The 27,797-nt window shown below is 41.9% G+C and overlaps 1 protein-coding gene across 2 annotated transcripts in view; it reads right to left on the minus strand.

Annotated features, from left to right (window-relative positions):
- Fam135b (family with sequence similarity 135 member B) overlaps positions 1-27,797 on the minus strand; it is a 313,120-nt gene that overhangs the window by 79,506 nt on the left and 205,817 nt on the right. For both annotated transcript variants that reach the window (XR_012446457.1, XM_020188245.2), the window contains exons 5-7: positions 26,737-26,807; positions 21,497-21,670; positions 14,991-15,117 (exon numbers count right to left, since the gene is read on the minus strand). Coding sequence is in view for 1 of the 2 variants with exons in the window: in XM_020188245.2 (XP_020043834.2) it covers positions 14,991-15,117; positions 21,497-21,670; positions 26,737-26,807 (372 nt within the window). In the remaining variant the exon portion in view is untranslated. The remainder of the gene's footprint in view (positions 1-14,990; positions 15,118-21,496; positions 21,671-26,736; positions 26,808-27,797) is intronic.

The raw sequence follows: 27,797 nt of genomic DNA on the forward strand, positions 1-27,797 counted from the left end.
CCAAGCTCATGCCATCATTGCATCAATTTCAAACTACAGGGTTTCTGAGTGGAGGACAGTGGTCTTGACAGCATTTTTGGTCTGACTCCTTTATATCCCGCAACCTAAGACCTGAAAACACAAGTTCCCTATCTTCACAATGTACAATGGTAAAAAAAAAAAAAGAAGAGGGTAACTCACAAAAATGGAGGCATATAGCAAATCTGAGATTCCACTGAGCACACAAAGTGAAGGCTCTCTAGTTAAACTCGAGAGGGTTTTTAAATTACTGTTTTCTGTTGCTAACAACACAAAGCAACAGAGTGAGTAACTATTTTAGAAAAAGAAGTTTCTTTTGGTTCACAGTTCTGGAGGCCCAAAGTCAAGAGGCCACATCTCTCGATGGCCTTTGTTGCTGGTAGAGCACCAAACAGTGCACATGGCACACCTGTGTCTATATCTCCTCTGGTCTGTCTCTCTCATAAAGCCACCAGGATTCAATCAAGAGGCTCTGCCCTAAAGGCCTTATGTAATTCTAATCACCTCACAAAAGCCCCACCTCTACCACACCACATGGTAGAATATTAATTTTAATACATGAACTCTGGATGACCTCCATAAGCTGTGTCTAAACCATGTCTAGTTCTTTGGTTGGACACAAATTCTGGGACTGGTTGGAATCCTTAGTTCATAGCCCTGGACTCAAGTCCCCTAGGTCCACCTGCTAGGCGGCTGTTCACTTTTACTCTCCTTGACTTGCTCTGAGGTAGGCAGAGGGGAGAGTAATCTTTTGGGAACTACTATAGTTTGGAAACTGAATGTCTCTTAAAGGTCCCCAGGAGGATGCTATTGGAAGATAGCAGAATTTTAAGATATGAGGTCTAGCTGGACGTTCTCAAGTCATGGGGGTATGCTCTTAAAGAGTATTATGGGTACTTAGCCTCTTCCTCTTCCTCTTTTGAGTCCTGGCCAAGGGATGAACAGTTTTCTCTGCCACATGCTTCCTGCCATTGCCATCTGGCATTGCTATTTATAAGGGGCCTAAAAGGAATGAATTCACCCAATCATGGACTGGAACTCTAAAGCCGTGAACAAAAATGAATATTATCTCTTTATAATTATCTCAGATATTTTGTTAAACAGAAAGCTGACTACTAACATATGGACTCTGTAGCTTTCATTTTTCCCATTTTCTTAGCAGATATAAATTGAACAGTGGTGGACATCTTGCTGTGATATTTCTATATACTTGCATACAATAGACTCTGATCATATTTACCTCCTCTATGCCTGTTGGTCTACAGTATTGGAGGTCATGGGTTGTTATCATCTCTGTATAGTCCATGCTTGAACTCCATGTATTTTCCTTTTATTTATTCATTTATTCATATGTGCATACATTGCTTAGGCCATCTTTCCCCCTTCCCCCTTCCCCCCTGCCCCCTTCCTCTCCCTCCCATCTCCCTTACTTCCAGGCCTAACCTGTTCTGCCCTCTTCTCCAATTGTGTTGAAGAGAAGACATAGGTGGTAATAAGAAAGACATAGCATTGTTGCCAGTTTGAGATAAGGATGGCTATACAGAGAGATTCCTAGCATTGCTTCCATGTACATGTTTTTCTAAGACACTATTTGTTCCTGAGTTTTTTTATGTCTTAGTAAACACCTAGAGATTTTGTAGTCTGGTTAGTTTTGCTGCTTTTCTGCCTCCTGGTTTCTCTCTCACAGTGAAAGGAAGCAAAAGTGAAGCTGTCTGAGTGGAAAAGGAGGGTAGCTGGCCATATCACTGTCACTATATTCAGCTTAGAAGTTTTCTGGGCTCTGCCACTTGAGTTACCAGATTTTATTGGTGCTAATTTATTAGTTTAGTTATTCTTTTAACAAGAATCTTAATGTTTCTGTGCCAAAAAAATAGTATTTTCCAACTATGCCAGTGTCCAGATTTTTGCACAGACCTCTCCTGTTCTTTATGTGTCTATTTGAAAGACAGCCAATTCTTCCCTGAACTCACATGCTTCTTGTAACACCTCACTAACCCTTGCCACAGAAAGCACACACACACTATTAATATTGTATTTCCTGATCTCTTCCTCTAGAATCGGGCTTTCACCCATGCACACGTTTGCTCCCAGGAGACATCTGTCAACATTTGGAGATACTTTCGGTTGTCATAACCGAGTATGGGAGCCACTGGCATCTAATGAGTAGAGGCCAGTGATGCTACTAATCACCCTGCAATGCCCAGTACAGTTCTCACCACAAAGAATTATCCAGCTCAACATGTCAAGAGTTCTGAGACCCCGCACCCTGCCTTGCAGGCACAGTGCAGCAGGCCTGTGGTCTGCCTTCCAAGTTCTCAGAGGTAACGCTTGTATTGAATGTCCTGCCACTGTATAACAAGGATCCTTGTGTGTCCATCTTCTGGTATCAACTTCCCCATTGCTAAATTTCTGATTGTTCAGGTGAATGTTATGCATTTCAGGTTTTTGTTATGGCTGGCCTATTTAAAGATGCAAATTTATCTAAATACGAATGGTTACAAACAACAATCCCTCAATTCCAGTTATTTGACATAATATAAAGGTTTCTGTTTTGTTTTTTCAATTTGCAAAGTCTGCCTCCATGATCAGTATTTGCACTGGTGAGTGTTTGGTAAAGTGATAAGTAAAGCACTTCCTAGATTCCAGTCTGACTTCTTAGGGGGTGCTCAGAACATAGGGTGCTCAGTCTTATTGCAGGCTAGAGCTATATCAATCCAACAGTCTACTCTTATTCACCTCAAGTTCCAAGGTCCCAAAGAAGAACCATGCTATCTTTAGGCAGTATCTTCCTCTTTCCCTGCATGCAATCTCTAGAAGTTGACTTTGCTAATGGGGCCATTTTCATAACAGCCAAAAAGTCTGACAGAGGTTTTATGTCTCATGAGTAGCTCCCCTCTGAATAGTAAGTATATCCAAGCCAGGCTCTTTTGCTTTGTGTGACTACCAGGACTCTCAAGGTCATCACTGAAGGGAAAGAAAGACCAATGGATCAAACACAATATTTTAAAGGTAAGGAGGGAAAGAGGTTGTATCACTTCTGCCCCCATACAGAATGGGGTTATGTGGCTCAAACAGAACTGCAAGTATGTCTAGGAGATGTAATTCTCAGGGGAGACTAAGAAGAATAAGTGGGATTGGAACACCTGTCTCTCACCTCAAACCACCCCCCCAAGACACCAAGGCCCCATGGTTCCTGATTCACCCATCTGCATGTGTAGCTCCCTGCTGCTATCATACAGAACAGACATTTGGGGCTCAATCCTGGAAACTTAAAGTCCTGCCCCTCCATCAGCAGTCTATCTACTGAGATATATTAAATAAAGAGGCCATTTTTGCATTCCAGATACCCTGTGGGATGTACTCCCACAGCTGAGTAGCAAGAAGAACTGAATGAATGACAAATATTCTATGCAAAATCAGAAACAGACACTGGCAGTCCAGCAAGAATTGGTTGAGAGACTTTTGTCCCCAGAAATTCATGAATTGTGAAATGTTCTGTGCTTAGATCTTATTTTCAAATTTACACAACACTGAACATGTCTTCAAAGAGCTAGAAACAGCACCCAAGCTAACTGACTTTTTGACTGTAACTACATGCCTTTTCCAATCTGATGATCAGTATTTGCACTGGTGAAAGTATTTAGTTAAGCACTTCTAAGATTCCTGTCTGTCTCCTCAGATATGCTCAGAACTCAGGGTGGACCCAGTCACACTAGAGACTGGAGCCAAACAAGCCCCCATGTCCCACAGAAGAACCATGCCGGGCAGCACCCTGCCCCTTCTCTTGCATTGACTCTAGAAATTGACTCTCCTTATGGGGTCATTTTTATGAAACACTTGCATACTCCATGCTAAGGTCCTTCATATATTTTCTGCTTAAAACTTCTTATCAAACAAGTTTGTCATCTTTTCTGCTTGATCTTTAAGGGAATAATGCTAGTCCAATCTGAGAAAGGAGACTAGGTGTTCAGGGAGTGATATAGTTGTCAATATTGAGATGGATGACTATCTCCTTGCTGCATGCTTTCAAACTGAGCAAAGAGACCCAAGGAACAACATTATATTTAGGCAAGATTACAGAAGCATACTCAAAGTACAGAGGTAGGGCAGAACATAGTGAACAGTGAGGTGGTCAAAGAAGGCACCACAGAAAAAGTGATGACCAAACTAGGTTTAGAAGGCTATCTAAGTGTTCTTCAGGTGGAAAGACTGATGGAAGATAGTTAGAGAAGGATATCTAGGCAGAGAATCTAGCATACAACCTCCTCTGTCAGCAATATGTTCATTTTAAACATGTGAAAGCCTAAATTAGGGTCATCCAAAAGTGATGGTGTCAGCCATTCACAGTAAAGTACAAATGAAGTTTGCTAATTCTCCTTTTTGGAAGCTCCCTTACAACCAAGCCCTGGCCACCATTGACAGAAGTCTACCAGGCCCTGTTCACTGCACATATCTCCACTGCACATATTAACCACAGCTTTTGGACATCCATTCATGTCTCTCCTCTACTCACTTCTTCTTTGCATCAGCTATCATTCTACTCTTTCTTGGAACACAGCTTCTCACCCTCAGCCCTACTCACTACCAGTCTTTTCCACAAGTGGCAAGAATGATCAAAAATATGACCATGCCATTCTCTTGCTTATAATCTGTTTCTGTCAACCTGGTTTATAGGTCCTAATTATTAGACCACTAGTGGTCTTTCCAACCCCATGGCTAGCCACACTGACCACCCTGGAGTTCCCAAATACATCAGGTGTCAAACAAAACCATTGTCCAAATGAATGTTCACTGTGTGGCTCAGACTCAGGTCCATTACTGCAAAGAGGAGCCAAGGCCCACATAACTGTTCTCTGAGGAGGAGTCCACTGGTCATTGGCCTTACTGGGGCAGAATGTGACAGGCGTGGCCCCTGTACTCACTGGCCTGTGGAGATGAGCAGGTAGAAGGTAAGTGCACAGAAGAACAGCAGTGAAAATGGGCTCAAAACTCAGCCCTGCCAGGCATCAGCTGTCTGACACTGGCCAATTTTCTGCAGTTATTAGGACTTTAGTTTCCTCCACTCTATAATGTGAAGATATTCAGGAGCTAAGAGGAAGTATGTTAAAAATACCTAGCACAGATCCTAAAATAAGCAGTACTTACTATACTGAGCTCGTAGACTTGTGTGCACAAGTAAATGGGTTCAGAGTATCACCATCTCATTGCCCTGGTGGGGACCAGGAAGCGAGAAGGCAAAGGATAGAAAAAGAGAGGAAATACCTTGCCCATCTTGTGACCCAAACAATCCTTACAGAGCAAGCAGATTTCTTCCTGTCAATCGAGAAAAGAAGAAACTTTCAGAGTGTTACATGGCTGACTGAATCTTTCACAGTTAATTCATAAAAAATGTTCAACCTTAGCCCTTACTCCAAGTCTGGTGTTCTCTTCTGTAGTCTTCCTGCTTCCTCACCTGGTATTCATTCAGCACTTATTTGTGAAGTATCTAGCATGCCCCAGGCACCATGCTAAACACCAAGGAGATAGTGGGGAGGCACTGGGTAAACCACCAAGGGATGTGACTACCTCACTTCACCAAGTAATATCTCCTTCATGCCTAAGAGCTGGAGAGGAGCAAGGTGACCAAGAGCAGGTAATGTGGAATCAGGGCTATTCCAATAATGAAAAGGGTGACACATAAGTAAGCAATATTGTACACTTTGCACAAAAACCTATTTTCACTGATTTATATGGCTCTTTCAGGAATGTCCTGTAGAATTTCACTGGATTCCTATGTAAAGTGTAATCTACCATAGACCCAGAAAATATCGTAGCCGAAGTACCCTACAGCAACTTGCTATCTAATTTTGTAGGATTTTTTTCCACCAGATAATCATTTAAATGAGAAAATTTTAAACCATTTAATTGTAATGGAAGAAACACAATAGTGCTTACCATTTTAATTCTTAAAATATTAAAAGTTACTAAATACTTTTTTGAAATACAAAACAATTTTTCTTTAAATAACTATTGTATTTTAATGATTTTCTGGAAATGCTTTTGACTGCTTTTTAAAAAAAAATTCTAGTAAGAACACTTAATTAAAGATCTACACTTTTAATAAAATTCTAAGTGCTTAGTACAGGATTCACTATGGGAACCGCATTGTGCAGAGGCTGGCAGCAGAATTGTTTCACTACATCTAGCTAAAATTTCATGCCATAGAGCAGCAGCCTCCAACTCTCCTTTCACTCAACCCTTGGAACCTACCATCATGTTCTCTGTTTCTATGACCTAGACTATGTAGATCCTTCATAAGTGGGATCATATAGTATTTGTTCTTCTGTGACTAGCTTAGGACATAGAGCATAATCCTAAAAGCCACAAAAGACCCTCAATAGCCACATCAATCTTGAGAAAGAACAAAGCTAGAAGCATCATACTCTCAGATTTTAAAATATATCACAATATTACAGTAATTAAATCAGCTTGGTACTAGCATAAAGACAGACACAGAGACCCACTGAACAGAATTGCTAGTCCATCCAAAAACCACCAAAATGTATATAATAAAAATGTATAGCTTTTTTTTACACAAATCATGCCTCAGTAATATGGTTTTAAAATTACAGAAAATCTAGAAATAAACCTACTCCTAGATAGTTAATTGATCTTTGATAAAAGGCCAAGGTTACACAAAGGGAAAGAATAGTCTCTTCTAAAATAATGCTTGAAAACTGGATAACCACACACAAAAGAATAGTATTGAACTCATTTCTTAAAAATTGGCTTAAAATGGACTTATCTTAAACATGGCCCTTTAATTGTAAAACTCCTTGAAGAAAACATAAAAGGAAAGCATCATGACATTAATCTCAGCAGTACTGCACAAGCAAGTAAAGCAAAAATAGATAAATGGGAGTATGACAAACTAATGTCGGTGCACTACAAAGAAAACAATCAACAGAGTGAAAAGACAACCCAGAGAGTGGGAAAATATTTGCAAACCACATATATGATAAGGGTTTAATATGCAAAATATATGAGGAATTCCTACAACTCAACAGAAAAAAAACATATATAAATGGCCCAATTAAAAATGAGCAAAAGATTTAAATACACATTTCTCCATAGTGAACATGCAAATGACCAATAAATATATGAAACAGTGATGAACATCACTTATCATCAGGGAAATGCCAAGAAACCATGGTGAAAAATTACCTCACACTTTTAGGATGGCTATTATCCAATATAAAAGAAGGGAAGGGGAGGGAGAAGGAAAGGGAAGGGGAAGATAAGATAAAGAAGGGCAAGGAAGGGGAGAGGGAGGGGAGGGGAATAATGGGGAAGGGAGGGATAATAAGTGCTGACAAGAATGTACACCAAGTGGCACCTTGTTGGTGAGAAGGCAAAACTGTGCAGCTGTGGGAAACAATATGGAGGATCCTCAGGCAAAAAAAAAAACCCAGACAAACTAAAAGTAGAACTTCTATATGATCCAGTAATCCTACTTCTGGGTATGTATCCATAGTAATTGAAATCAGGATCTCAAAGAGTTATGTGCACTCCCATGTTTTTTGCAGCATTATTCGTAATAGCTAAGAAATGAAAACAACCTACATGTTCATCAATAGATAAATATACAAAGACGTGTGTGTGTGTGTGTGTGTATGTGTGTGTGTGTGTATAGATACATACATATATACAATGGGATAGTATTTTGCCTTAAAATGAATGCACTCATTCATTCTTTTGTACAAAAGAGAACTGCTAGGGGAGAATCAGCAGGAGGGAAGGAGAAGGTAATGGTGGATGAAGATCATCAAAGTACTTTGTACATGTATGTGACTAGAATAATGAAACACATTAAATTGTAAAGAAAAAAAGGAGGGAGAGGGGGATAAGAAAGAGTGATAGAATGGGTGAATTTGACCAATATAAATACAATGACTATGTCTGGAAGCATCACAATGAAACCTCTCATACAATTAACTTATGCTAATGAAAAAAGAAAAAGAAAGAAATGAATGCAATTCTGCCATGTGTAACAACATGGATGAACCTGAAGAACATTTTTCTGGTAATATCTGATCCTTCCCCAGGTAGGTATCCTTAAAGCTAATCACTCACAAATTTCAAACAATGGCATCTTTTTCACTAGGTTACTTCATCCATGCAAAACTGTTCACATAACACAATCTAATCCATGTACAGTCATTAGGCCACATCATGTCAATGAGTTTTGGCAAAATATGGAGCCAAATAGAGGACCAAATTCTAGGCTCACATCTTCCCACGGTGGGGAAGTCATCTGGGCTCAGTGAGCTCCACTTTCTAAGGTCTGTAATTCAGAGACAAAAACGAGGAGCAATAATCCCTCCCAGATCTGGATTATGACTTTTGTGACACCCAGAGCTCCTTTTGTACGACTATATCAATGTAAAGATGAATAACCCAGTTTGCATTATATTCTTTCTTGGTCCGATTTTAAAAGATATTAACACCTTCTGTGGATCTCTAAAACTATTGTGGTCCCTAAGCACCATGAACAGTGAGCCCAATGGCCAAGTCAGCTGTGGTAGCTCACAGACAGAAGAAGACAGAAGTAATGCACCCCATGTATTGGTCCAGCATCCACTGAGCACCTGCGCGTGTCAGCACTCTGCTGGACACTGAGGCTTAACTTGCTGTTCTGCTGTTCAGTCACTGCCTCTGATCACAGTACCTCAGACACAGCTGGTGCTTGTTTAATACTTGGTAAGTGAATCAATCATTTGTGGTGTCTCCACTTTCAAAGAAATGATAGCCTACAAACCATATCCTGACATGTTTAATAGTAATCATGAATGTCTATATCTACATATGTATGACTCTAGCTTCTCCTGCAAAGGATATGAGGATGTTTACAATAACAAGCAGAACTAGATTCAAAGCAAATATAACAGGCAAAGACCCCAGTGAAAATGGGGGCAAAAGGGTAAAAGAAGAGAGCACTGGGGAGAAGGGAAATTTCTTCCTGGGAACCATCTCTGTTCCTCAGTTTCTCCTCTCCCCACTGGACTCTACAGACCCACTTCCGGCCAGTGGGGAAGGGGCTGTTATAACACATGGTTTAGGATAGATAGGGCTTTCAAAACCCAAGCCAGCTTTGTACAAGGACAGAGTGAGCATTAAGCCCTTCAGGAAAGTCTTATTCTGCAACTTCCTACAAATTAAAATAAAAATGACTCCAGAAGTGAGACCTTGAACAATCTCTCAATGATTATATGTTCTTCCACCTGGGAAACCCTATTCTAAGACAAACAGAGGATGGGGGAGATGTTGCTTTGGTGGCCAGCATACTTACATCAGAGGAGCTTGCTCCAGCAGCACGTAGTGACCACAGCAGGGAGGTACCTGTGATCTCCACAGGGCAGCAAAGCACGGGAAGCCCAAGTGCATGCCAGGAGCAGATCTGTTGGGAAAGGGCAGTGCCTAACACTCTACCCTTGAGAGCTTTTGTGCCTGCACTCAGGTGTTCTTAGAGTCCATGACATCCAACGCTCACTAATTCACATACCACATGCGAGGCAGAAACATTCCCTGCCTTAGCAGGTCTTAGAGGCAGGGGAAGATAGACTATGCATATTATCTAGTCATCCATGGATCTGTTGGCCAGTGATGGGGTGGGAGAGGGCGTCTCACTGACATATGTCACTGACACGGACATATGACAACTCCAGCTTGGCCCGTGTCTAGCTGTGTGACTGTAGAAACCTAACTTAACCCATCTCTGCCTCAATTTCTTCAGCTATAAAAGAAAAAATAGGAAGACTTTGGGTGAACTGAAGGCATCAATGGCTTAGCTGGGTACCTGGTGGGAGAGTAGGTGTTCACAGGTGTGATCTGAAATGATCATCACAATTTTCACACTATTGTAAAAGTTTTTTAAAAAATTCTTCCTTTATCTCGTGCACTAGATCATAGGACCCATTAAGAGCAGGGAATGACTTAGTCATCATGATGGCTCCTGCAGCACACAAATGCTATCACACGGTAGGGGATAAATAACTCCTGATGATTAATTAATGAGCACACTCATTGAAACTCAACCCCAAAAGCAGGGTGCTGAAGACCCTAAGAGTTCTCCCACAGCCTGTGTTCTTCCACCATTCTCTCTTTTTTTATTTATTTTTATTTTTTTTTCATTTTTTTTCTTTTAGTATTCATATGTGCATACACGCAACTAAGAGGTAGCATAGATAAATGGGACCTCATAAAGATAAAAAGCTTCTGTTCATCAAAAGAAATGGTCTCTAAACTGAAGAGAACACCCACAGAGTGGGAGAAAATATTTGTCAACTATACATCAGACAAAGGACTGATAACCAGAATATATAGGGAACTTAAAAAACTAAATTCTCCCACCATTGTCTCTGTGGGAAATGGACCAACCCCTATTATTTCAGTGACACAAAAGAGGGTGTGAAGTCTCCCTGGGGGAGGTGGTGTTCTCTAGACTCTGAGTCACTGAATTCTTGATCTTCAGTGAGACCAATCAGACCCTCAGGATTTATCAGGTATGGTAGCTATCTTATGCATTAACTAGGCCAGGCCAAAATACCCAGCTATAGTTGGTCAAGAAATTTAAGTGTTTTAGTGAAGATACTATTTCGAAGAGACTAACATTAAAATCATTACATTCAGAGTAAAGCAAATGACCTCCCATATTATGAGTGGCCCTCATCCAATCAGTGGAAGGCCTTAGTAGAAAAAGTCTGACCTCCCCACAAAAGCAGGAATTCTGCCAAGAGACTGCCTTTGAATTTGAATGCAACTCTTCCCTAGGTCTCAGTCTACCAGTCAGCCCTGAACTTGCTTGCCAAAAATCCTTAAAATAGACTCCTCTTCCTCTCTCAACTTCTCTCTCTCTCCCTCTCTGTCTCACTCACTTTCTTTCTTCTCCTTTCCCTCCCTCTAAGAGATGTCATCACATTTCCTGAATTAAAACTCAAGCTTTTACCAGAGACTTCACACACACACTCATATCTATGACAGAGAGGGAATGGGGGCACATAGGTCTTTGTAGCTCTTTCTCTGGAGCAGCTGGGCCAGTACATTGTATTATGCCAGTTGTCCCTGCTATATGTGGCAGCATTAAGTCATCACAGTAAAAGCAGCAAAAAAAAGACTGAACGAGCTCTCTTGGAAGATTCTATGCAATTCTCTTACTACTCCTTGAAAAACTAAGGGCCAAGAAGGGCGAGTGGCTGGCTCAAGGTCACACATCAGGTTAGTATTGAAGCCTAGAAGGGAACAACATTTAAGACTCATCATTTAATGTCTCACCCAAAGACCACATTTGGGGCTATTGTACCAATAATTCATTTAATTATGCAGATAACTGAAAAATAATAATATCACCAGAGGGTTTTCACATTTTTGTGCCAAGCTCTATGCTCAAGGTTCTTAAAAGGTTATTTTATTTAATCCTCTCAGCAGCCCATGAGGCTGGCTTTAGAACCCCCTTCAAGAGATAAACCAACAGTCAGAGTGGAGTAAATAATTCTTCGAGGGCAAAGCTGCTGACGTGAGATGGGAAGGCGCACAAGCCCTGGAGCCACCAACTCAAAACACAAAGGTCTAGATGCCAAAGGAGCAGCAGGAAGGAATGTGGCCACAGGAGACAGGGGCTTGGGATGCATATTGTGTCATACCTACCTTCCCATGATGTTTTGTGCCAACTAGCTCTATTTTGCAAACACCTCTGCCAGAGAGGGCTCATGGAGGAGGGTGAGGGGCACTCTCTAATCCCTGCAGCTGATCACAGTCTGGGCGGATTCCAATGCTGCTTGCTAATTTTCTGGCTTCTTGGGGATTTGGACACACAACTCCCAGAAGGATGAGGGAGTGCAGTGGAATCTTCACTTGGCAGCCCTGCCTGGTGGGAAGACACAGGCTGGGCACACAGCATCGAATCCACATAATTGGATGAGGCCCAAATGGAAAATGCACAGAAAAGAATCAAGTCCTGAAAATAACCCATTGAGCTAAAGTGCCATGAGCGAGTCCAATTCCAAACACCCACAAACAAACCATTCTGTCTGACTTTTATGAAAGACAGACATGTCTGCTTTGACACACATACCCAGAAATAGCCAAGGAAAGAAAGGGAGGAAAAAAAATCACTGCATTGTACCACGTGCCTGCTGACTCTTTTCCTGTAACATTTTTATGCATACTAATTCCTGAAATCCTCCTTAAAGAAAGATATTATCCCATTTCATCGTTGAGGAAACTGAGTTTTCACAAGTGTAAGTTCTGTCAACTCATGTAATTTTAATCATAAGCAGGTATTTGAATCCAAACTCTTCTCTAGGCCATGTTAGGACAGTCTCACATGTACAGTGGGGTGGATCATGGTCAGATATGTCATCTGCAGTAGAGGTCATGGGCCGAAATGATCTACATGTTCCCCACCCCACCCCGCCCAGGTCTAGGTTCTCTGTAATAGCCCAGGGGGCCTCATGTGGCACTCTCATGCCAATGCAGACATCCATCATTCTAAAACTCTCTCCCATTAGTTTCTGTCCACATAAAACAATGAGCATCTGTGTGGCTTAGCTCGCAGGCCATTCAGTTGAATCCAATTCACACACTTGAACCAATCAGTCATTCAACACACATTTCTTAAACACTTATGTTGTGTGCCAGGCATGGTGATATGTACTGGGGAAGTGAGGCTAAAGGAGATGGTCTCTGCCTCCAGTCAGTGAGAGCCAATGTATAGGAAAGCCAGGGATTCCTACAGCATTTGGGAACAAGTCTCATTTCCTCGGAAATCAGAGAGTAATTCTCAGCAGCAGTGTTATCTGAACACATGTTGAGGATGTGCAGTGAGTTGAGCATCAGAGTTACTGCAGGGCAGACAGTTTATCATAATCCTTTCCATATGCTTTGGTGGCACCAGCTAAGGGCCTAAAGCATGGGATGCTAGTGTTGAAGATGCTTTGAACTGAAATGTAACCATTGACAGTCACAAATGTCCCAGGCCATGTCACTCAGCAGACAGTCTGAGCTGAAGATTCTCTGCTGGTAGGTCTGCCTGCTGGGGAGACTGTCCAGGCCAGTGCATTGTGGGGTATGAGAGAGAAGAGCTGGGTGGGGGAAAAGTTAGACTGTGATGCATTCACAGAAAATGTTTCACCCAATGCCAGGGGAATTCTAAAGAGTGACTGGTCCTACAGAGTCAGTTATCAGCGCTCCAGCAGCAAGGGTGTGGGAGATGACCTAGAGGCATACCACACATCTACTGTAGGATAAGGGCTCTGCTGTTGCCCTTGAGGATGGAGAGCCTTTTCTCCTTGCCTCATACTGTGCTGTAGCACTAAGACACTGTGCATAGGAGGTAACAGAGAGGGGCCAACCTCATGATGTCAGGTTCCCTGCTGTCCAATCTCTCCCTCACTCATTCATAAGTACAATATTGGTACTCGGGATACCAAGTTCTGAGAAGCTCAGTGGTTGACAGAATTCCTGCTTGTGTAGGTCATTAGACTCCATTCCTAAACTGGTCCTATTTGACTTTTATGTCTGCTCTTTGTGTGACACCAAACCCCATTCTAGTTTCAGGCCCCAAGTCTTAGTAGCCCTCATCTTTGTTCTTCATGATCACAAGAACATGTGACAGAGCAACTTGACCTTGATGGGGATATAGCTTGGGCAGCTTTTAGATATCTCCTGGTTGGGTCTTAGAACTGGGAAAGATGGTATCGTGGGAAAACAAGGTGAGTGCGTTACCTGCTATTCTGAATAGTCTGGGCACAGAGAGTCCAGCTCTGTGAACCTGGAGTACCTCTTTTGGGGAGCTAGCGGAGCACAAAAAGCCTTTCACATTCATGTCATGATTACTCTTATGTATCAACTTGTATGGGCCGCAAAGTGTCCAGATACTCAATGTCTGTGAGGGTTTTTTCCTCTCTTTCTCCATGAAGATTTTTCTGAATGAGATCAGTGTTTAACTGATAGATTGAGTAAAACAGACTGCACTACCTAATATGGATGGAATTCATCCAATCCAGTGAGGGTCTGAATAGAATAAAAGTGAGAGTAAGCCAATGAAGGACAAGTTTGGCTCTCTTACTGTTGCTGATCTGCGACATCGGTTTTTTCCCGCATTTGTACTTACACTTGGATTATAACACCATCAACTCTCCCGTGTCTCTAGACTGCTGAATACAGATCTGGAGACTTCTCAGCCTCCGTAATTGTATGAGCTAATTCCTTATGGTAAGGAAGAATTCCAACACACTGGTTTTGTTTCTCTGGTAACTGAATAATTCAGGCTGATTATTTCTGTGCAGGCCACCAATAAAAAGACATCACATGTGGCTTAAGAGAAATATGGAAAATTGTAGTATACATGGCCAACCTGCACATCACAGAATAACAGTTGAAGTCTCCTTGTGGGAAGAAGGAATAAGAAGGATCTATTAATAAATAGGCATATTTATTAAGTGACTACTGAACACTAGCTACTGGGCTAAGATCTTTACATTCACATCAACATTGGATACACATACCTCTGTAACATTATTAATTGTTAGTGATCCCACTCTATGGGTGTGGAAACTGATGCTCAGAGAGTGAACAAATCAATGATGGAACCAGGTTTTGAAAGCAGGCATGACTCAATGCCAACAGGCTTTAGTGTTGTCACACAGTCTTAGGGAAGCCCCCTCACAACATAGTCTCCAAAGGGACCACATGTAAGAGGTGCTATCTTAGGACCATATTCAGTGTATCTACTGTAAGGCTTGGCATTCGGAATGAGTTTGAGAAATGCTGCAATGATGAAGAGAATGATGGATGGATAGTGAGGGAAAGGGATAAACACAGCAAAGACTCTCACGGTGGGGTGGGGCATTTGAAAGAAGTGGGGATCTCATAGAACACACATTGCAAAGTGAGGTTTGTGGGCCACCGGGCCTTTGAACCAGTGCAGACATTACCTCCGAGGAAGTCGGCTTGCAGTATCCAGCTCCAAAGACCAGGTTTTCCAGAGAAATGATGGACTGCTCTTGTCCTGCCTCTGGGCCTCCTTTACCAAGCCAGGAGCCTCTTCCCGGACGAGTAAAACTAGAAAGAAGAAAAGTGAAGGGAGAGAAACAGGGTGTAGAGAAAGCAATGGTGACAATGCTTTGGCCCCCTTGAGGGGTGTTCCTGGGGAGCCCATGAAGTAGATTTACAAGGAGAAGTTAGCTCCTGAGGGTGTGTGTGGACAGAATATTTTGAATGTTGTGATTGACTAGGGGATCCAACCGGCAGGTAAGCTTGGGAACCATAGACGATACACATCCTACAATTGTACAAAAAGATGCTCACCCTAAATGCCAAGAGCACGCCTGTTGAGAGATACTGAGGTTGAAGTCCAAGGCTGTGTCAACCAGAGGGGTGAGATGAAGAGGTTCCTGACCAGAAGCAGAAGAGCAGGCCCAACTACATATGCTCTGACTCCTGTGTCTGCTCCTTATGGGCATCACCAGGAGTGAGCTCCTCTCACCCTTTGTTCCTTCCCAGAACTTGTTTGCCTTTCTATGGAAGAAATAGTATCTACCTCCACGATTCATATGAGAGTCAAGCAGAATGTCAAAGGCTTTCACAACTGACAAAGCACTCCCTATACCTGTGCTAACTGAGAATATTGTAATCTGTTCAACAAATAAACACAAGGATTCTGTCCAGCTCTGTGATTCACTGTAATGATCAGCTGACACGGTATGCTGGCAACAATCGATTTTAGGAAAGGCAATGTGATCGTGAGACTATCTTACTAGGGTTTGCTGTCAACTCCCCTGCCTTAACCTTTTTAATTTTCATCAATTATCATTGTTTTCCTTCCTTTCAGACCTCATTTACCAAATAACCTAAGAGTTCATTATTTCATATTATTATTCATATTGTTATTAATATTTCATAGGTATGTTTTAACCCCCCAGGCAGATTTAAGGTCTCTGATAGCAAACAGAATTTTGACAATAAATAGCCATAGGTGACATCATCTTTACCATACTTCTCAAGAGAACCGTGGTGAGCTTTACCCAAGAGACCTAAGTTCCTGTCTAAAACAGTGACAGGGAAATAAAGTTCATATTCTGTTCCTGTTTAATTCATTTATCCAACTATTAGGCTTATGCTACATTCCAGACCATGGGTCTAGGGTGAAAGGTGATGGATGTGTGGCTATCCCCTTAAAGACACATTAACTGAGGGAGGAAGGCAGACAAACAATAGGCAGAATGGCAACAGAGGTAAACTGAGGCTGGTGAGCAGAGAAGAGCAGCTTACTAACAAGCTCTGTGAAAAGGATGAATAGTCAGAAGTAGTCAGAAGTGGCACTCAAGGAGGATGTGGCCAGTAGTAAGGGGTGCAGCCATGAATGCTATCTGTCAGGCCAGGCAACATCCTCTCAGCAGCCTACACACTGTGAGACACAGGCAAGGTTTCAGCCTCCACTGCTTCTGTCTTCCCATCTGTTAGATGGTTGTAACACACGTGAAATGTGTGGTGGATGTGAAGCTTTAAGTACAAAGTGCGGCAAAGAGTGATGATGTGATAAGTGTAGTAACTATGGTTGATAATATAATATATATTTATTATAAATCATTATTACATACATAATAATTATACAAAATATATTCACATATATATTATACACATAAACAAATCATTACATACAGAATAATTATTTTATGTATGTAATGATATATGATTATATATAAAATGATTTTATGTGTATTATCAATAGTAACTCTCTCTCTGTATATATAGAGAGAGAGCAATCATACATACATATGTATATCTATCACTATTGTTGACAATATCACAATTACAGTCAAACTTCCTTATCCTTGGTTCCACAGATTCAACCAACCATGGGTTGAAAATATTCAGAAAACAAAGTGTCTATATTGAATATGTACAGATTTTTCTTATAATTAAACAGCAAAGTGATCAAACAATAAGGTATAATAAGTATCTACTTATCATTTACACTGTATTAAATGTTATAAGTAGTATAGAAATGGCTTAAGATAGAGTAATCCCACCTTACTCCCAGATTTATCATACACATTTTTGATATAGTCAAAAAATAATAATTAAATTAAAAAAAACAAAGACTGGCAGAATGGCTCAAATGTCAAAGCACGTGCCTAGTAAGCACCAGACCTGAGTTCAAACCCCAGTACTACCACCCAAAAAAAGAAATTTCAAAAAGAAAAATTTTAAATTCTTATGCTTGCATTGCACAGCTCAGTTGAAGCTCTCAAGCAGTCAGTTCTGTGTTATTATCAGTTGTGTTTAAGTTACATGTGACCTACCAAATGCTTCCCTGCACTTAATTTTGTGCAAACATGCCTCCCCAAAAGCAAATAATGCCCCATAAGCAAGGTAAGCTACTGCACTTAATTGAAGTGATCAAATGAAAATTTGAGATTTGCTGAAAGGCAGAGTATCTTTAGTGCAAGTTGGGCACCATTACAGGAAAAAATGAATCAAGCACCCACAGTACAGTACTGAACTCCATGCATCCCGAGTCTTCGCAACTTTTCCTCAGTGATGGTCTCCTGGGAACCATTTACCCATAGATCCCAATAATCTACTCTATACCAGAGGATGTACATAGGTATATGCGAACACCATTCCATTTTATATGAGTCTTGAGCATCCACAGATTTTGGTACCTGAGGGGGACCTGGAACCAAACTTCAACTCTTTACAAAGGCATAACTGTATAATATAGTATTATCATAATTCTGATTTGGTTTGAATCAAGAGTTGAAGTTGGCTTACCACTCAGCTGGAAGATGGGTAAAAGGAACATTCTAGAATTAAAGTACAACAGGTCTGTGTATACAGGGTAAAGATTACAAACCAATAACTGTAATACTTGTTATTTACTTAAGTGTTATTTACTCTAATTAGCTTTCCAGTTAATGGGTATCCATCTGGAGAAAATCAGCTATAGCCATATGAGGGTTAAAAGTTAGATTTCTTTTCTTCAGTCTGTCTCAGTAAAGGCAGAAGGTCTTTTTAGGTTAAGCTTAAATTTTACCCTGCTCCATACTTATTGGATCTAACAGATGCTGTGAAAACCTGCTTTTCTGGGAAAGGTAGTGCTTGCCCTATTTTACAGGTATTTCCCACAAGCTTAAAGGGTTCCCTTTGTTCTAGCTACTGTGAACTAAGACAAACTCTTCCTGTAGAACCTAGAGAGCAGAAAAGAGGTCTATTTTTACTCTATCCATGAAGAAGTTCAAGCTCTCACTGCAGTTCTCTTTGCTCCTCTCCTAAAAGGCTGTTGCAGATAGTCTCAGGAGAGTGTTCCCCATCAGGTCAAATGTTCTGCTAAGATTCCCCAGCTCCTCAAATCCTCAGCAAGATAACACCAAGACTCCCAACAGCCACAGAGTGAACTTGGTCCCCATGGCTGCTTCAGGGGGTCTGATACCTGTCTCCTCCCTAAGCCTCCTGCCTCCACTTTCATTAACTTCCAGCTCAGCCCACCTCAGCTGCTGGAGGGATTTTGAGAGAACACAAGACTTTTGGGGCGATTGGAGTGTTCTCCTGCTCCAAATGTCAATGCTTCCTTAACACAACAAATGGATTTTCAATTCCTTAATGCATCATTAATTATGTCATTAAAAGCTAGCTACAGTTTACCCTCCCAAATTCATTTTTCACTATCACAGTCTCTTGTTGCCTGGCTGGAGCACAAAGGCCATTTTTTTTGGGAAAATTTCCCTTCAAGTCTCAAGCAGAAACGCTTTTCTCCAACCTAAGAGAAACTCACCATTTACTAAGTACTTATCAGTGCTAGATACCTGCCCAAGACCAGGGTCTGGGTTATGGTATCTGCTAAACAAAAATTTTTCTATTGAATGCATGACCAAGGGTTTCCCATGCACTATCTCATTTAATCCTTCTAATAGTCTCCAGGTGCACACTGAAACTGAAGCCCACAGAGTAAACAAGCAGGGCTCAAAGTTGCCACCTCAGAGAAAAAAGCATGCCAGTCCATGATTTTAACACCTGCCCAACACTGCACTCCCTGATACTTTGCACAACCCTCTGTTTACCAGATGAATTGGAGCTCACAGCATATAAGCCTTTTAATGTCAGATCTCTGATCTATTCATCTCTGAACTTCCAAGGTCTATTCTTCTAGAATTGTCTCAAGCTCAGTCACTTGCCTTGAATCAAGCATGTTCTCACCATGTGAGATGCTCTATGCTCCATTTCATTTCACCAACAGATCATCCTTGTTGGTTTAGTATCACCCCCTATTTTAAAAATATTCTCTCTGTCTACTTCTTTGTATGTTTGTTTTTATGCTTACATGTTGAAATGGAAGTTTAGAGAAGTTAGTGATGTATCCAAAGATTCCCAGAAAACAAGTGATGGCGCTAGACAGTAAGATAGCTCTGACTCTAGCTTTAGAGGGACACTTCACTCTTGACTCCAGAACCATCTGGAAAGGTGCTTCCTTTCCTACTTGGGTGGCTACCTGGCCTCCAGCAGGACAACCCTCTTATCCTAGGATACAGCCTTTGGCCATCAGTTTTGCTTTGTCAGCCTCTGTGATGGCAAACTAATACCACCATGAACCCTGCACTGAGGAATTTTTGCCAATCCTCAATGAGCAAACAGCTGGAGAATATGCTTTTCAAGACAATAGTACTCTGCTACTTTCTGGATTCCATTTTTCCTTATCTACCCAAAGTCAGGTCTGCTTTCCTGTATTCCTGTAATGATGGATCTTCCAGCATTTTTAAAAGTCAGACTCTCTTATAACAGCTTTACTATGTTATAATTCCATATTTGCAGATCAGGGGCTGAGGGGCATAACTTAAGTGGTAGAACATCTACTAGCAAGCATAAGGACCTGAATTCAATCCCCAGTACCACCAAAAAAAGAAAGAAGAAATATACAGATAATACCACTGTACAACAGGAAACCATATATGCAGATTGGTCCACTCCACTGCACCATGAGCTCTCTAAAGATCTCTTCAGAGAACGCTACTATATGTCCCATAGCAGCGTGCACTGTGTAGATCTTGACATCCTTCATGGAGCACAGCAAGCCTTCAATAAGTACCTACCCAATGGAAGAAGAATGAGAGCCCTGTGGACCCACTGATCCATGTGTATCCTTTATCTTCAGAACCCAGTTTTCATTGAGGATGCCAATCAATGACCGGAAACTCTCCAAAAGCTCAGTAGAACACAGAGCACCATGTACTACCTGACCTTAGCCCATGGCTCCAGGATTGGAGTTGCTTCTTGCCAGCTGTCTGCACTCCTCAGTTCCCCATTCTCTTAGCTCCTGATGTGTGCTCTCATTTTACCTCTTGTGTGAGATTTCCTTCTGCCACAAGCTAAAACTACTCCAAACCTTCTCCTATGTAACCCAGTTTTGCCTTTTCAGACTCCATCTCACCTTGCCCACTAGCCACCTACTCTACTTGGGCAGCACTTCTCAGTCTCTCGATTCTAATTATTTAATACATATCTGGCATCTTTACTAGTCTTGGTCAGTATCTGAAATTGCCACATGGCCACAATGACCAGTTCAAAATGTCCAGGGTCAGAGTTGATTAGGAGCCATATCCCATGGCTTAATATGGGTATCTCATGTCCTACTCACAGACCTCAGCAGAGAACAGCAGGCGCTAGGCCCCTGACAGCAATATTTGTGAGGACTCAACCTCACATGCATTTAAATTCTCAATACCTAGGAGCTGTCCCAAAAAGGAGCACTGGGACAAATTTCTTCCAAAACTCTATGTTACAAGATTCTGACCCTAAATATCCCATTGCACATGTGCATCATTTGCCCATATGCATGCATGATGTTTTGGATAACCTAAATGTACACATTTGGTCACACTGAGATTGTGAAAGGCCATGTGTCACATACTGTACTAGTTATTGTCAGTCCTGTCAACCCAGTTATAGAATTAATAAGTACTTCCCAGGACCTTGGAGGTGTTCTGAAGCAAGTTACTGAAGGGCAAAAGCAAAAGATCTTATAAGTGAACCTGCACGTTAACAAGTAACAACTGGAGAGAAGAGTCAGGATGGAACCCCTGCCCCATACCTAGCCCTATCTTCACTAAAACTTTATGTAGATGAGACACTTTAGTGCTCTAGTTTTAGAGAAACACTTAGAATAAAGTGAATCCAGCTGAAGAATCCAAGTCCTCTCAGTGTGAGCCATAGTTCGCTGGTCTTCACCTCCTAGGCTCTACCACTGTCTGCCTCATTCTGGATCCTCTATCCAACCTCTTCCCCACCTCTTCTGCTCCTCTCAGCAAGGCTCAAGCCTACACCCACAGCATTAGAGAAGCTTCTTTGGTCTTGGCTGACCTCCCATAGAAAACTCTGGGCATCCCAGCCACCCTGGTGATAGAAGGTGGGTCTCCATGCCCCAGGGCTGACCCTAACTTCATACCTGATCAGGGGCTGCTGCAGAGCCACCAAGGCAGCATGAATGGTCACTGAGATCACCGACAGGTGGAAGTAGTCGAACATGACAGGGACCTGGTGGTGTAGACCCCTCCGAGGGTGGAAGTGCAGACCAAGTGTACGACTGCTGATCATTGGTGCACCAGCTACATCCCTCAGCCTGAAAGGCAAGTCAGTGATACATGAGTGACAGTGGGTTGTCCCTGCTGTCATCTAAACAGGTCCACAATGCAGGCTGTCCATGGATTGAGTGCTGGACATGCATTGCCTTATTCAGTCCTCAAAAATTCTGCCTGGTAGGAACCATTTTTCCCATGATTGTTAAATGAAAAAAATGAAGCTATACTGTGGTTCTCGGACTTAGCTCTGTTGTCACTGACACCAAGCCCACACACTAGCAATGATTATGATGTCCATCCTTCAGTGCTCCAGCCCTCCAGGTCCTCTTTCCCTCCTTATTGCCCCCACAGGCTCCAGCACTGCTCTTACAATGCTCTGCTGACTTGATGAGCCTGTGCTTTTTATTAGATTTCTACTCCTAAGAACAAGAGCTGCAGCTAATTCAGCTGTGCATCTCCAGCACCTCACCAAGAACTGGCATACTGTGAAGTTGGTCAAGCATGTGCTTATTAAGATGAACAACTGATTGACTGAGTGGTCAAAATCATGCATGGCTCCAAAGCTCAATGCTTAAACAGTCTGGCCAGTTTCATGTCCCCTCACCCCATCTCTGCTCTAGCACTTTGTCATGGCTGAATGTCCCATCCTAAGAGACAACCAACTGGCAGGCAAGGCCCAACAGCATTTTTTATTATGAATAGGGACTGATTCTTCTCTAAATAAAAGCCATCATAATTGGCCTCCAGGTGAACCAACAGGAATCGTGACCTCTGGAAAAAACAGTCACACAGCGCTGCAAGTTGTGCTGAAGCAGATTATGTGGAAAACCTCAACGAGCATCTTCCAGGAGTGAAATAGAGAGAGGAAGTTCCTCCCTCCACAGGTGAGGAAAGAGGGAATGGGGAGGGGAGGTGATGGGAGGTGACTCCTGCTGCTTAGAATCTTTGTTTCTTGTGTGCAAATGAATCCAAGTATGAGACCCCCCCAAATACCTGGGACCCCATGTGACTCCACAAACCAACTACATGGAACAGACTTGTTGTTCACAAGAAGGAAACCTGGCCAGGAGAGGTTAAGGAATCCACCCCAAATCTCAGAAAGTGGTTGCCACTTATATTTACTTTAATTCAGACAATAATTCATGGGGGCCTTACTATAAAATGGACATGTTGCCTTTCCCCTTTCTCTGTAAAACTCTCATGAGATATTTACTAACATTATTCCATGTTTAGAAGCAGAAGTAAAGTCAATGTGAGTCAGTTAACTTATTCAAAGTCACAAGGCAAAATCAAAATGCTATATTAGGTCTTTTTTATTCCAGTCTGTTCTGAGTTACTGTTCAGTATTGCTTTGAGTCCATTCAGACACAGCCCCCTGGGAGTCACAAAACTATCCATAGGCCATGACCAGCAGGAAGTTAAACATATCTCAGTGTAGCAAAGAGGCAAAAAATGGTAACAAAATTCAAGCCACATGGATAAGAGTAAAGGATTAAAAAGGAGTTCAGACATAGTGAAACACACCTGCCCCAGATATTTGGGAGGCTAAGATAGAAAGATTCAAATTCAAGGCCACCCAGGCAAAAACATGTGACCTTACCTTGTTTTTCCAAAACAAACTAAAAGAAAAGGACTGGAGGCATGTGGCCAACTAGTAGAATGCTTAATTATCAAGCGTGAGGCCCTGAGTACAATCCCCAGTACCACTAAAAATGTTAAAAAGTATTAAGAAGGAAGGAGGTGATTGCTCTTCTGTGCTCTGAAAAGGATATCGCCCTTTCATGGGGACCAAGTTCAGTTCCTGGGGGTAGAGATTCAATTTGAGAATTCAGAAGTAAACCTGACAGCACAGAGAGAAGAATGCCTAGGTTCTTAAAAGGGAAATCACACTGCCAGGGAGAGATTCCAGTATTTACCTGGAGATGAAGGGTTGACTTAAAGAGCTTTCCTTACCTGAACAACAACCTAAACTAGAATTTTTTCTGGGAATCCAAAAGGAATAAAATTGAGGTCAATGATGGGAAGGCACACAAAGATGAATCACTTCATGAAGTAAAACAGAATTTCCTATTTGAGAGAGCTATTTATGGACAAAAAAATGACATGATCAGAAGGAATGAGCTCGTTGGTCCTGTGCAGGCAAATGCTGACGAGACTCTGCAAAGCAGGAAATACAAATGCTAGACCAGGGCAGCTCCACCTGGGCAACATTGACTTTGGACCTGAATAATGCTTTGCTGTGGAGCAGAGCTATCCCATGCATTGTGAAATGTCCAGCAGCATCTCTGGTCTCTAAATACCAGTATCATCTCCACCCGCCCCCCACCCCTCTGGACATGGCTACATGTTCCCAGGGTGTAGAATCATCCCACTACATTGAGTGTCACTGGATGAGACAGTCTTCAAGAGCCCCTGTGACTCTGGTATTAGATGCCAGGCTTATGTATTTTGCTCCCTATTGTTTGCTTCTACATAGTACTAGGGAAGCTGAATGACTTAGTAATGCTTCAAGGCCTAATATCTTCCCCCAGGATATACTACACATGCCTTATCATCCTTAAACTCAATTTATGAAAGTGAAAAAACATGGCATTTCCAATTTTCCCCAGCCTCTGGCTTCCTGCTCCTCTTACCTAATCTTATGTCCCACAAAAGTCCACTGCTGTAGTTGTTATTAAGTGCTTTGTGTTGTAGAAGAGGAAATAACACATTGAAGCCTTCCTTTGCTTGCATCCAGGAAGCCAAAAAAGATGAAGAAGGCATTTATCTAATAGGCTGTACCCTGGCCTGTCACATATGCTGTCTCTCTTAATCTTCATAACAGACCTAATAATGGTGCCCACTGCATAAACAAGACTACTGAGATTTGGGGCAATACAGGGATTTGCTCCATATTTCATACTTGATGAGTATGGAGCCTAAGTTGCTGTAATTTTATACTCTTTTAATAGCTTCCTGTATTCAGTCTCTCCATTAACTCCTCTTTGGCTGGCAAGAGGTATCATTAGCTGTGTACACTCTGGTTTATCAATAAGTTTCTTAAAGAATTATTGGAGAGTTATTTCTGGGCAGTGGCAGGATTCTGTGGCTAATTGGAAATGTCTGCTCTGGAGCGACAGATGAAAGCCTCTGAAGAAAGGAGGCACACGGCATAAGTGGGTTACTGGAATGGTGATGGTAGAGGAGGGCATGAGAACTGGAGAAGCAGGGGCTTTGATTCTGAAAGTAGACATGGGTTTTCTCAATCATCCGCCACTTCACCAAGGGGAAACTGATGCGATGAGAGAAGTGTGTCATGTTAAAGAGAAGTGGCTCACACAGTAATCCTAGCTACTCGGAAGTCAGAGATCAGAAGGAGTGTGGTTCAAGGCAACGCCAGAAAAAAATTCCTAGATGCAGTGTCACATGCCTGTCATCCCAGCTATGCTGGAAAGCTTAAATAGGAAGATTGCAGTCCAGACCAGTATGGATATAAACACAAGACTTTTTAGAAAAGTTATTACAGCGGAAAGGGCTGGGAGTAGGGCTCAAGTGTAGAGTGCTTGCCTTGCAACAAGTTCAAATCACAGAACTATAACCACCCATCCCCCCCAAAAAACATCAAAAACCAGAACAAGAGAGGAATCTGTGGGATTGACCCCAGACACTATTTCAGTATCATGGACAGATCTTTTCACCAGCCTAAGGACTAAGCACCACCAGCTACACTTCAGCACATGTTTAGTCTCAATACCCGCTAGTCATTGTGTCATTTTTTAAATTCAAATCTCTTCTGAGTCAACTTTCCACAATGCGAAAAACCCCAAAAATAATTAGACAGAATTCAGGGGTGAGACAGACCTTGGGAAACAGCAGAAAGTCCTGAGAGGGAGTCCGAATTTGAAGGGATAAGGGAACAGTTCACCAGCATCAACCTATCACCCTCCTGATTCCCCGTTCTCCAAAGGGAAAAGCAAGACACTGAAGGTGTTGTAGGGAACAGACATGAAGGTTGATTTTTGCAGAGGGGTTAGCATGTGCTGAGATTCTGCTAATAGAATGGAAGTGAAAGGAAGTTTACCTCTCTTCACCTTAACCAAGAGAAAGAGGGTTCTCAAGGGAGTTTGCTCTATACCCCTAGAACTGAGGGAACACAGGTTCTAGATTCTGACTTGTCCTACACAAGCCCTCAGGAAAGAAACTGGGAGAGGCTAGAATAGTCCAAGTAACAGAGAGCGGCCTTGGGAGCATGGGTTTCCCATAAATGTGGGATGGAGTTTAGTGACTGTACATTTCCCAGAGCCACATGTAGGTTCTTTGGAGAGATACCTGACTCAAGGAGTTCCTGGAAGACAAAGTAACCTGGCCATATCAGAAACCTGCAAGGTTGTGGCTGAGTCAGGAGCACATGGGTGTCTAGGGGAGTACATCTTCAAGGAACTTATGAGAATATCCCAAAGGTGATTCAGCATCCACTATATGGAGGAATCTGCTTAACTGATTCCAAGAAGCCAACTATGATTCCTTATATCTTCCCTCATCTTCTCTCTCCTCACTGCACCTGACCCACAAACCATAGTGCAGAAGAAACTTAGGGAATAAATATAAAGGTCCCCATTTTTCCCTTGGCTGAGAGTTCCCCCCCACCAAGAAAACCTGGATCCTGGAGTAGGGTGGAGAAAAGAGGCAATGGAAAGAACCTATAAACTGAACGAGAGTTTAGAATTTTAGTATCACACTTGACTGGGCTGCTTAATGCCTGAGAAAAGGATGGTTTATTTCTTAAAAGAATGTAGAGAGAATAAATAACATGACAGTTCACCCCAGGGCAGGAGGAAGAGGCCATAGAACAAACCTGGAGGAAGCAGTGATAGGAAAGAAGAGAGCTGCCTCCTGCTTATTTAATCAGCAGGTTATACATAAATGGATTTTCAATTTTCAGAGAGTTGAAATACAATAGCAGACATTCAATACAAAGATGTAGAAACCTGGCAGAAGTTCCTTTCATTCAGAAGGGCTTTGAGTTTTATAGCTTCATAGAATCATTACTCTAAAATCCCCAGCAGTGGGGAAGGGATGGAGAAAGACAACATGTCACCACAATTCAAGGATTTTCCCCAACACTCACTGCTGTTCACTGTCTGTAAAGTGTAGGTCCACCTTGAGCTGAAACTCGACTTCACTCAGTGCATCTTCCACCTGCAAGAGAAACAAAGTCCAAGAGAATTTAGAACTCAACTTCTGTTCAAATGAAATATCTGGCAAATCCATTTCCCAAAGTAGAAAAACACAATCTCACCACAAAATCAATGCCATTTATGCATGCACATTTTGCAGAGTTCTGGATGAACATGATACCTAAGAGTGTTGCATGGAAGATGAAAACAAAGCCTCTATGTAGCCAGCTTGGGAAAAGCCCAGTTTCAAAAACCATTAAACATGTTTCCTTATTGTAGGACTTTTGAAAACTTCATTTCCCAAATGACTTCATCTGGAATTCTTTTAGGCAGGAGTTAGTTGTTCTGTAGTGCCTACTAGAGAAAGCAGTGAAGACCAACTTTGCCAGTGATGGGATAAAGTCAAAGGTGAAGCTACCACTGACCCTCTAGTACCATGTGTGGCAGGCACCGTCATCCACATGTGCAGAGGTAGAAGCTGATGACAAGGAAAGTGAGGTCATTCCAAACATGACTCAAGTTCATAGTTAAGCAAATCCTTCAGTTTTGCCTTGAGAGTCATTACATTTAACCATTTGCACTATGAGATCCTTCCCTTAAACATTTCATTTCCTTTCACCTTGAGCTTTAAAAGAAGTATGTGCTTGTTATATACACCCTAAAAGTGGTACCTCCAGTTCTTTTCTCACATTCAAGGGGGATTTGCATGCTAAATACCAGATTGCACCACTGTCTCTTCTCAACTGGTCTTCACAGAATAAGCACTGCACATACATAACTGGACCTAGTCTCCTCTGCACTCCCAAACTGTTTGGGGCCTTTCTCTTCTGTAAACCACTAAGCCCTGCTTCTTTTTACTTATAGCATTTAACACTTCTGATTAAAATAGTTTGTAGTTTATAAGCTGGAGATCCATGAGCCAAGTGTTATCTGCAGATGTGTTTTGCTTGCTCCCCATGGTATTTTAAAAAATGTTTTAAACAAGTTGTAAACATTTAAAATTCAGGTAATT

Source organism: Castor canadensis, chromosome 3, assembly GCF_047511655.1.
Source record: "Castor canadensis chromosome 3, mCasCan1.hap1v2, whole genome shotgun sequence".
NCBI lineage: Eukaryota > Metazoa > Chordata > Mammalia > Rodentia > Castoridae > Castor > Castor canadensis.